The 12,121-nt window shown below is 49.9% G+C and overlaps 1 protein-coding gene across 2 annotated transcripts in view; it reads right to left on the bottom strand.

Moving 5' to 3' along the window:
* The window catches only part of LOC146867129 (nucleolar RNA helicase 2-like), a 796,160-nt gene that overhangs the window by 265,856 nt on the left and 518,183 nt on the right, over window positions 1-12,121 (bottom strand). For both annotated transcript variants that reach the window (XM_085603581.1, XM_085603582.1), the window contains one exon: window positions 6,467-6,540. In XM_085603581.1, the coding sequence (XP_085459707.1) occupies window positions 6,467-6,540 (74 nt within the window). The remainder of the gene's footprint in view (window positions 1-6,466; window positions 6,541-12,121) is intronic.

Genomic DNA, 12,121 nt, shown 5'->3' with positions numbered 1-12,121 from the left:
TTGGAAAAAGTGCCTTAAGAACAGCCTGACCCACAGAAGCTTGTTGCTTTGCCTGCACATCTACACAATAGTGTTTGGTGAAGGTGTGTGTTGTAGACCACGTCGCTGCCTTATAAATGTCTTCTAGGAGAATGTTCCCTAAGAATGCCATGGAAGCTCCTAATTTGCGTGTTGAATGCGCTCTAGGGGGAATTGTTCATGTGCGTTTTGCTTTTTGGTAGCATATTTGAATGCATTTCACTATACACCTGGCAATTCAGCTTTGGAGATGGGGTTGCCTTTAGGAGGTGGAGAGAAAGCCACAAACAGTTGTTTTGTCTTTCTAAAGGCTTTAGTCCTGTCTAAGTTATAAAGTAAAGCTCCTTTGACGTTGAGTGTGTGAAGCGCTCTTTCCGCTACCGAATCAGGGTATTGGAAAAACACTGGTAACTCTACTGATTGATTAAGATGGAAAGCAGAAATTACTTTTGGAAGGAATTTTGGATTCGTCCTAAGAACCACTTTGTTACGATGTATTTGTAAGAATCGTTCTTGTATGGTTAGAGCCTGGATCTCACGTACTCTCCTGAGAGAGGTGACTGTGACAAGGAAAGCTACTTTCCATGTAAGGAATTGTAATTCGCACTTGTGTAAAGGCTCAAATAGTAAGAACAATGTTTAGGTTCCACACTGGAGAGGGTGGCAGTCTGGGTGAAGTTATCCTTTTAAGGCCTTCCATAAAAGCTTTGATAGCGGGTACTCTAAACAATGACAAATGTCTGTTTTGTAGGTAGGCGGCAAGGGCAAACAGATGTAATCTTATAGATGAGAATGCCAGATTGTATTTTGTAGATGTAGCAAATAATGTTTTGAATTGAAGCATCTAATGGGTCAATTTTGTTATTGCAGTAAATGACGAATCTTTTCCATTTAGCTGCATAGCAAGCTCTAGAAGTAGGTCATCTGGCTTATTTAATAATGTTCATACAGTCGGGTGGGAGGTTGAGGTAACCGAACTCTAAGATTTCAAGAGCCAGATCGCTAGATTCAGTTGTGCTGGATCTGTGTGCCTTATCTCTCCATGGTTCTGCGTGAGCAGCTTTGGGGAGAGACGTAGTTTTTGATGTGGAACTACTGAGAGTTCGAGTAGTGTTGTGAACCATGGTTGCCATGCCCATGTGGGAGCAACTGGGATCATCTTGAGAGACTGTTTGAGCTTGCGTACTACTAGCGGAATGAGCGGGAGTAGCGGAAAAGCGTACGCAAATCTGCCTGACCAGATCATCCATATCGCATTGCCCTTGTACAACGGGTGTGGGAACCTGGCGGCGAAGGATGGGCATTTTGCGTTTGCGTGTGTGGCGAACAGATCTATGTCTGGTTGTCCCCACATTTGGAAAAAGGGTTGAAGAACTTGCGGATGAAGTTCCCATTCGGGTAGGTGTTGAGTCTTACGACTTAACAGATCCGCAATCTGATTGTTCACTCCTGGCAGATGTTCCACCAGAAATGAAATGGCGACTTAGAGCGCAAACAATCACCCGAGAAGGTATATGTTTTGTGGAATGGACCATATTCATATGCTTTGCGCTAGTTGAGACAATTGCAAAGAGTGTGTTCCTCCTTGTTTCTGTATGTAATACATTGCTCTCATATTGTCCGCGTGGACTAGGACAGTTTTGTTGAGGAGATGTGTTTGGAATGACTTTAATGTTAGAAATATTGCCAGTAATTCTAGTTGATTGATGTGGAGCGCTTTTTGTTGGGTAGTCCACCTGCCCTGAATTGTGTGGTTTAGGAGATGGGCTCCCCAGCCGGTGAGAGATGCGTCTGCTGTTAGCACTATCTGTGGAACTGGGTCTAGGAACGGCCGCCCTCTGGAAAGATTTTGTTTATTCCACCACTGCAGAGAGCGATGTGTGCGGCTGTCCACCAACACCAGATCTGTAAGTTGACCTTGAGCCTGATTCCACTGACGTGCTAAGCATTGTTGTAAAGGGTGCATCTGAAGTCTTGCGTGAGGTACAATGAAAATGCAAGAGGCCATCATCCCTATGAGCTGCATAAACACTTGTGCTGGAAAAGAGTGTTTGGGTTCAAACTTGGTGATGAGGGTTTGCATACTGGATATCCTGGCTGGATTGGGGTATGCTATGGATTTGGAAGTGACTATTGTGGCTCCTAGATATTGATGTAGGTAGGAGGGCTGAAGGTGTGACTTGGTATAGTTTACTGTAAACCCCAAGTTGTGTAGCAGCTGAATGGTTTGATAAGTGTGGTAAACACACTGGTTGTATGACTTGGCTTTTATCAGCCAGTCGTCCAGGTATGGAAATACATAGATTTGCTGCTTTCGCAAGTGCGCTGCTACTACCGCAAGGCACTTCGTGAATACCCTGGGTGCTGTGGTTACCCCGAATGGGAGAACTTTGAACTGATAGTGACCACTGTGAACCCTAGGTATTTCCTGTGAGCAGGGTGTATGGGAATATGTAAGGAGGCGTCCTTGAGATCTAGTGTGGCAAGGAAGTCGCCTTGTTGAAGCAGTGGAAGGACCTGTTGAAGAGTGATCATGTGAAAATGATCTGATTGTATGTAGAGATTAGAGGTGTGAGGTCCAGTATTGGCCGTAGAGTACCGTCCTTTTTGGGTATTCGGAAATACAGGGAGTATACTCCTGTTCCTTGATGCTATACGGGGACTGATTCTATGGCATGCTTTTGAAGCAGTGATAGAACTTCCTGCTTGAGGAGTGTTAGATGTTCCGTGGACATCGGACACTGCTTGGGAGGTATGTTGGGGGGAGTTGCAGTAAGTTCCAGGCAGTAACCGTACGGGATAATTTGTCTTAACTATCTGGAATTCCATCACTACAGATAAGTGGGTATGAACTGTGAGAGTCTCCCTCCGACCAGAGTGGGATGGTCTGCAGGGAGTGGAGGAAAGTCACTGTTTATTAGTGGGAGAGGCGCGAGTTGTCACCTCGTCCTCTTCCTTTGTTATTTCCCCTGTACCCACCTCTAAAATATCCCTTGTGGGGGGATTTTTGTGTGGTGTTTTTATAGGACAAAGGAGCAGCGTCTGTACTGATGTTTTTAGATGCTCCTCTATAGAAGGAGCGTCGAAAGGACCCTTGTGTGGATGGAGACTGTAATGCTCCCATGGATTTAGCAGACTGTGTCCTTTTTAGGTCTCGGCTAGAAGGCTGCGCTTGCGCAGTCTCGCTCCGAGATTTAATGTTAGGAGTGGGGCTTTAACCCGCCCCTTTATTTTACCTCCTCTCCATTGGCTGGCCTCTGAAATACTGGTCAGCCATTGGAGAAGAGCATTGTCTCTCCAAACAAGCCCCGTCTTTTTCGGATTCGGGGGCATGTTTTTAACTTTCTTTCTCTTTCTCTCCTCTGGAATGTAAACATTCCAGCCAATGGCAAGAGGAGAGAAAGAAAAACACGCCCCCGAATCCGAAAACGCCGCTGCGTTTCTCCGAGGCATTTCTGCTTGACCTCGGAGAAAGGTGGTGGTGTTCATGGCGTATCAGGCTCTCCAGCCCCTGAGGTCGTGTTGCCAAAACATGTCTGTGCTGTGTGCTACGAGGCCAACCCACAGGAGTCGATAAGGTGAGCCATGTCTTTAAGGGAGACAGACGTCTGTACCGCGGGCAGAGACAGACGTCTGTACCGCGGGCAGCCCCATAGAAGTGAAACGAGCGAGCCTTGTCTAAGTGTGCCATCTGCCGCAAAGACCACCTTGTGTCGGTCAATGGAGGTTAGCCATGACAGACCCCGGAAGTCATGGACCTCAAAGGACCATGCATACTATGTTTTACAGTAGTGTTGAAGCTACTCGTTGTTTTGATTACATTGTGCACGTGCTTTTCAGGAAGTCTACTGTACTTTTTAATTTCACAACTTCTTACCAGAGCCGATTTAACTAACGTGTTGTTTCTGTGTGAAGCTTTGTGTACAAGTACAGCCATCCTACACCTTTTCTACAGCGGTGTTGAACTGCCGTGAAAAGTCTGGGGAGGTTATGCTTGCTAAAGTGCGTTTTCAGGTTGGAATACTAACAATGGTGATGTGCTGTGCCAGGAGTGACAACAGAGCCTACACCTTGCACCCTCTCTCCGAGTGTGTGTCTCCTCTCACCCTCCCTCCCCCCCTTCTCTTACCCAGCACGGCTCGCAGGTGCTTCAGGCGGGTCAAGACGTCCTTCTTCGGGTCCATAACTTTGTGTAGATTTCTTGAGGTCTCTATGGTTCCTCCAAGGAGAACATTCTGCAAGGAGAAGGTGACTTGGGGCAGGAGGCGCCCCCGAGGGGCCGCAGGTGCTGTGGGTGAGGGAACACACACCTGCACTTAAACGCTGCCTCCTCCGCTGTGACTGTGCAGCTCCCTGGCTGCCCTCCCTGCCCACTTACTGTCACTGCGCCGCTCTCAGCTTACAAAACACAAAGGAAGGACTATCGCAGTGGTTGTCCGGTAGCGCAACTTCGGTAGCCATTTCGGAATGTCAGTCTTGACCGCTGACCATCCATCTAAGAGCCGGTCTCCCTTTCAAAGCTAGGCTGCCTGCGTGGGCTATTACCCTCAATTACCAGTTGCTGTCCACTCTTCCTAGCTGCGGGGTTGAACTCTGAGCACTTCCCTTTGAAGTAACGATCCTTTTATCTGTGGCCGGACTCAGGAATTTAAGAAGAACCGTCATACTGATGCTCAGAACAGTTTGTGGTTACTGCAGTGCTTAATTTATGAAAAAAAAAATATATAGAAGTAAAAAACATAAGTGCCAGGGCCCTCCTTAGGAGGCCCCTGCAGCTTGCGCCACACATTGAGGCTCTGAGGGTGGCTGTGTGTGTGTGTGTGAGGCTCTATGTGTGTGTGTGTGTGTGTATGTGTGTGGTTCTGTGTGGGTAACTGTGTGTGTAGGTGGCTCTGTGTGGGTGGCTCTATTTGTGTGTGGGTTGCTCTATGTGAATAGCTCTGTGTAGGTGGCTCTGTGTGTGTAGGTGGCTCTGTGTGTGTGGGTGGCTCTGTGTGTGTGGGTGGCTTTGTGTGTGTGGGTGGCTTTGTGTGTGGGGCTGTGTGTGTGGCGCTGTGTGTGGGTGCAAATGCAATAGGTCTCGCATTTGAGAGAGATTAAGCTATTGACATTGTAAACTGTATTTGAGTGGCCCACTTCAGATCGTGAGCAGTCTCCTCCAAGCCCTGGATGACATCAGTCAGACTGTCTTAATGGTGGGCTAATTTAAACTATGCACCAATGCCTCCGCCACAACAATTGGCACTGGGTGGGACTGGAAGAGCGGTCTGCCACTGGAACCAACTGCGGTCCAGCAACCACCACTGCAGATCTTTTTCAGTATCCTCCTACACCTGGATATAATCTGTAAGGTTCCCTTGGTGTTAAGACAACTAAAACTTCAGAACCCACTGCACAGCCCTCATATGCCATGTAGCGTGGTCCAAAAGCAGGATGCAGGAGGCCAAGAAGCCTTACATACAAGGAGATCCAAGTCAAGGCTTAAAATATCAGTATCATAGCCAAACTTGTTGAGGTGGAGGGAAGACTTGGAAAAACATTGCCTTCTAGATAGTTCCAACAAAGTGGAGCCACTGTGAAGGAGTAGGGTGCGACTGGCATGCTGAAGGAAAATCCCATTGAGGTCAAAAGGTTGGCAGCCAAATCTGGGGGTTGCCCACAACTGCCGGAGGTGAGCCTACTTTCAGCAGCCAGTCGAAGCATGGAAGACTGGTATTCAAACCTCCAAAAATGGGCAGAAACCACCACCATCAATTTTATTAACACTCTAGGTGCACTGGTAAGGCCGAAGGGCAGCACCATAAATTAAAAGTGCTAGTGGCTTAACTGAAACTGCAGGCAACGTCTATGGGATTGCAGGACAGAGTTGTGGAAATAGGTGTGCTGAAAATCAAACATCATCATCCAGACAGCCAGATCCAGGGCAGGCAGACCTTGGACCAGAGTGAGCATTTAAAACTTTACTTTTCTGAGCAAAAAGTCTAGAGGGTGAACATTAAGGATAGGGCAGAGGCTTCCATCCTATGACTTCACCAAGAAGCAATGGGAATAGCCACCAGACTTCTGATGCAGGCACCTTTCTAATGGCTTCCTTTTCCAAGAGGGCTTGCAGTTCCCATCACAGAATTTACAATGCTTTATCTGATGTCCTGCCTAGTAGCTTTTGCCAATTAAATCTGCCCCCATCTGGAAAAGCATTCAATGATACTATTGCTACATATTAGAATGTAAGTAGCCTCCTACATGATAACGGTCAGTTCATGTGTTATTCAAAAAATATTCTTAACAGTACTGGAAATACCAAAATATAAAAATAAATTGGGAGCTTTATACACTTTAATGCTTGAATGCTTTAGAAACGTACACTCTAAACAGTCAAAGTTGATGAGCAGCTGTTGGAACACCGAACAATGTGAATGATCATGCACAGGAGGAAAAATGACCATACCTGATAGCATCTTTGCTTGAAGCTTTTATTATATCAGCCGCAGAAGGGACACCTACTCGTTTAAATGTCAAACCCTGTAATTGATAACGGTAAATTAAAACAAAAGATTATATTATTAACATGATGTACAGGATCTAAAAAGCACTACTTAAGGGAACAGTAATATTTCAGTTTTTCAAAATACATCCCAAAATGTTTACCAATGTAAAAAATACAGAGAACACTTTTGTTTCCAGTTTTAGAATGTTACATACCAGCGGTGTGGAATTCCTATTGCGGACATACTGGTCATATTGTTTGAAGTCAAGGACATCAAGTTTTTATGTTTGATTTGTCCTTTGGACATGGAGGCCGAAGCCCCTGTAGCACAAACACATTGGCTGCCAGTTCACAGTACCTCATTATGTATCTGCAAAAAAGCACATCTGCAGTTGAGGTGAGGTTTCTATCCATACGTTTATACTGTTAGAACTTGTATTTATGGTTCGTTAATGCTAAGTCTTTATGAATAAGGTGAGCGCTGTAAGGAAATGCTGTGAGCTCAGCTTGCACTGACAGTGGTTCCAGAAATAACAAGCATTGGCATAGCCAATAGGTCTCGCCTTTGGGACCTTATAAGTGTTTAGCCAGAGATATTGACTTTGCCAATGTCTGTTTAAATCATTCGTAAAACATTGTCAACGGTATCAGCATCTTCAGCCTACAACCCCTCGGGCCGGCAAGTTACACGCGTAGATATCAACACCACTTAAGCCGCTCCCTGTCTCGTTATCAGGTCATTGTTAAACACAGCATGCCGCCTACAACCCCTTGGGGCCGGCAGCGTCTTAAACTGGAGGGGAGCCTGGGAGTCACTTCCTTTACGGCGGGAAAAAAGCTGGTGATTCTCCCCGTAGGTCCCTCCTCCTTAAAGAATATGCCGTATAAATGCGAACCCATAGATACATGCCTGAAAGTGTCATCCTGTGGCTGTGACGGCCCGGTTGGGGTGGTAGGTCCCATAGCTAAGACGCGTTCCTAGGACACCACTCCGTTTCAATATTCATGAAAAACAAAACCATAACTTCCCCAACACCCCCCCCCCCCCCTCGATCTCCCAAATCCCCTATTCCCTCTCCTCCCTCCTACCCCATCCAGTGCGGCCTTTAACCCATCTCACGTGTTTCCGCGCCCCCCATTTAGGTACCCCTATCTAGGTGCGATCAAGAGGTCGAGCCTGCTTGCTCAGCAAGCCGCAGGAGTCGAAGGTATCTCGGGCAGGTCAGTTCTCTAAATTCCGTGGCCAGGAGGGACTGGAATGGCTTCCAGATGTCATTGAACTGCTCTGCCTCCCCCGCTGCGATAAACGACATTTTCTCCATTCCAAGTACATGCCATAGTCTGTGCAGCCATCCAGTCACAGTGGGGAGTGTGGGTGAACGCCAATGTGTAAGAATAGTTTGTATGGCCGACCCTAGCGCTATAGCTATCTGCCTGCCTCTACGGGATTTTAAGGGGCACATCAGCCTGTTCGGAAGGCCCAGTATAATATAGGCCGGGAGGCGTGGCAATTCGATCCCAAAGTGGGAGTCCACGTTGTCTATCACCTCCTTCCAGTAGGCGTCGAGAAGGGGGCATTCCCACAGGATATGAGTCAATGTACCTACCCGCCCACAGCCCCTCCAGCAGGTGGCCTCTTTGCTACTGTCCATTGTGTGTATGCGGTCCGGGGTATAGTACCAGTATGTTGAGATTTTTGTGAGGGTTTCTGTTAGGCCTGTGTGGTATGCTGAGTGTCTAGCTCTGTACGCTACCTGTTCCCATTCTGCGTGGCTCAGGGTTCGGCCCAATTCCTTCTCCCAGCGTCCCCTTCCCGGGTGATAGTGCGAGGAGGGCATTTGGAGGAACTTGTAAAGGTCACTGATGAGCTTCGCGTCAGACGTGCGGGACATGAGCCATCGTTCGTAAGGGAGGAGTCGTCTATCCGCTGTCTCTCGCACCTGGGGGTTCAGCGCTCAGTGGCGAACCTGCAAGTAACGCATTCTTTCGGCTTCGGTAAACGCATAGTCTTGTCTGAGGCTTGTGAAGGGGATGATTCCTTCCGTGGTGTACAAATGACACAAAGCCCTGCATCCCGCCGCGCGCCAATGAGCAAACGCACCCGCCTCCATCCCTGGGGTGAAGTCTGGGTTATCCACCAGAGGCGTCAACGGGGAGGGGAACGTGGTCAACCCGTAAGTGAGATTTGTGGTGTCCCAAACCCGTAAAGGTACTCTGGTGATAAATGAGGCGTATAGATTCGCGGGGCGGTGGGTCCTGCGCAAAAATGGCACTTCCTGTAATGGTCTGCCCGCTACTGCCTGATCTTGAAAAAGCCAGTGCTTGTCCGATTCCCACTTGCTCCATTCTACAAGGTAGCGCAACTGTACCGCTTGAAAATACTTGCGGAGATCTGGAATGCCGAGGCCTCCAGCCTCCGGCGCCAGCATTGAGAGTGCTCTCCTCATTATGGGCTTCTTACCCTGCCAGATAAAACGCCCCAAAGCAGACTGCATCTGTCGGATCCACCCCACTGGGGGCTGTAGTGGAAGTGCCCGAAACAGGTAGAGAACCTGGGGCAAAATTGTCATTTTAACGGCCGCCACCCTGCCCAGCAACGAGAGAGTAGTGCGGTCCCACCGAGTTAATTCCTCCCGTATCTTCCGACCCAACGCGGTATAATTGACTGCCACCATAGTGGGCAGGGTGGGAGCCAGCTGAATTCCCAGATAGAGCACCGGATCCTTTGTCCAGACGATCGGGATTCGATTCTGCAGGAGGGCTCTGGTCGCTGGCGCAAGAGAGAGATCCAATGCAACCGACTTCCCCATATTTATCTTGAATCCTGCTACGTCCATAAAGGAAGTCAATTCCTCAATACAGGCCGGCAGGGCTGTAAGCGGATCCTCCAATGAGAGGATCACGTCATCAGCATACAAACTAACTGCGTGATAGAAGCCACCCATCTTCACTCCTGGTATCATCGAATGATTCCGTATCCTCTGCGCAAAGGGCTCCATATATAAGGCGAAAAGTAAAGGCGACAGCGGGCATCCCTGCCTCGTGCCTTGTTCAATATGAAAACTCCCAGAGCTGCACCCGTTTCGCGAACCACCGCGGTCGGGGATCTGTAACAGTTAAAGACCATGTTGCGGAATTTGTCCCCCATCCCCACCTTCTCCAATACCCGTTCCAAGTACGGCCAGTGAACCCAGTCAAACGCTTTTTCAGCGTCCACCGCTAGTAACATTCTCTCTCCCTGGGTCCGTGACGCTTTCTCTATAAGATGTGTGACCCGTTTGGTGTTGTCCACCGTCTGCCTCCCCGGAACGAAGCCTGCCTGATCTGGATCTATAAGCCCCGGCAAGAGTGGTGCTAAGCGAGCCGCTAAGATCCCGGTGTACAGTTTGAGATCAATATTCAAAAGAGATATCGGCCTGTAGGAGCCGCATTGAGTTCTGTCCTTCCCCGGTTTCGGGATGACCGTTAGGGACGCCCGCAGTAGATCCGGCGGTATAGCCCCCGGCTCGGCGAAGGTGTTGAAAAGGCGCGTGAGAATCGGCGCCAGCATTGTGCAAAATGTTTTATAGAAGAGGGACGTGTAGCCATCCGGTCCCGGGGATTTACCATGTTTAAGATTGGCAATAGCGGCTATAACCTCCTCAATCCGTATTTCCCTTTCTAGACTCTCCGCCTGCTGAGGTGTCAGGGATGGCAGAGAAACCGAGTCTATATATCTCTCTGCGTTGCGGGTGCATCCGGGGGGTCCCCGGCGTACAGGTCAGCGTAGTACTTACGGAAAAGTTCCGCAATGTGGGCGTCCTCTGTGACCGTTGACCCCGTGGGGTCGGTAATCATCTTCACTAACTGGTTCTGTCGCGCCACTCTGAGTTTACTTGCCAACAGTCGGCCGCATCTGTCTCCCCCAGTGTAATAGGCGTGTCGGAGACGGAGCGCTGCATATTCTGCGCGATCCATATCCAGAGCCATCAGGGTCTTCCTCGCGCTCTGGAGCTGCCGCCAAATCCGGGGGGCTCCCGTCCGGCGATGCATGTGTTCTAATTCCCTGACCTTCTGCGTGAGTTCCTCTCTCTTACTCCGTCATTGTGCGTTATCCGCAGCTGAGATCGCAATAAATTCCCCTCTCAGGACCGCTTTCAGAGCAGCCCACTGAGTCGCCCGGGAAGTCAGAGTTCTCATTGTGAGATAGATAGTCCCGAATCGCGTTCGTCACCTGGTCTATTACGTCTCTTCTGTGTAGTAAGGTGTCTCGTAGCCGCCACACCCGGGGGACATAGGAGACCGGCGGCAATGCGAAGGTGGCTATCACCGGGGCGTGATCCGACATGGAGATCACCCCCATTTCTGCCGTTGTAGCTAAGGCGCCTGCAGGCCCGGTGACTAGAAAGTGGTCTAGCCGTGCATAGGTTTTATGTGCGTGCGAGTAGTAGGAATAATCCCGTGCTGTAGGGGGCAAGTGACGCCAAAGATCCAGTAAATCCATGTCCGCTAGCTGTGCCTTGCATCCCGCCGAGAACTCCCCGGTCTGCGGCGAACGTTGGGCGGACCTATCAAGTGCCGAGTCAAAGACCAGATTGAAGTCACCCCCCAGAATGATGTGCCTGTCCGGGGTGGCCGTGACCTCCCCCAAGACCGAGCGAAGAAAGCCCTCCTGTCGTTCATTCGGGCTGTATAAAGATCCAATCGTGAAGGAAAGACCCGCTACTCTAAATCGATAGGCTAAGAGTCTACCTTTCTGCTCTGCTTGTTTGTGGAGCACTTCCCCTCGAAAGTGCCGAGCCACCAATATCGCCACCCCTGCCGTTTTGGTATTGCAAGAGGAAAAGATTTGCGTTGGGAATTTGGGAGAGCGCACCCTGGCACAGTCTCGGGGTAGAAGGTGCGTTTCTTGGAGAAGGCAAATATCCGCCTGTGTGTTTTCCAATAAGGACAGTACCGCTCGCCTTTTAGTCGGGTTGTTGAGGCCCCGGACGTTAAGCGTAACTATTTTAAGGGTGGTGTGTGTCATGTGAGGGGACAGGTGCGCCCGCGCTGGTCCTGCAAGGACCCGTGTATTATGTCGTTGGAGTCACTATCTTGGCCATAAATTCGGTCACGCACTGGACGATGCTCCCCCCCCCTCCCTGGTCCCCCCTCTCCCGCTCCCCACCCCATCATACCTCCCTCCCTCCCTCTCCCTTCCCAATACCAACAAAAACTCCCCTCCCCCGATACCTACCAACCTACCCCTCGGCAACAAGCCATCAACATTGAGTCCCTTCCCTCCAACATATCTCTCCCCCGCCTCAGATCCGGAGTCTCCATTGTCCAAGTCCGGTCCCCGAGGGAACAGGTCATTGGTAAAGCACTCCAGTGGACGTCCAGCCACCATTCTCCCCTCCACTGGCCCCCTCCCCCCCCCAGCCCCCAAACCTGCAAATGGAAGTTGGCTATGGTGATCTCCCCCCGGAGCGCTCCTACGCTGTCAACGCTACAGCGCCGTAGCCTGTGTTCTCGGCCACCTCCAGCACCGCGTCAGCCATGCTGGCTCTGATGGCAGGCGAGTCCGGCCGCGCCGGTCGGTTGAGCGCCGTCTGGCCACCCGCCGCCATCCATCCCTGCCAGAGCGCCCCCGGC

This window comes from Triturus cristatus, chromosome 1_2 (genome assembly GCF_964204655.1).
Source record: "Triturus cristatus chromosome 1_2, aTriCri1.1, whole genome shotgun sequence".
Classification (NCBI taxonomy): domain Eukaryota; kingdom Metazoa; phylum Chordata; class Amphibia; order Caudata; family Salamandridae; genus Triturus; species Triturus cristatus.
The sequence above is the reverse complement of the archived record's forward strand: the minus strand, read 5'-3'. Positions and strand labels throughout refer to the sequence as shown.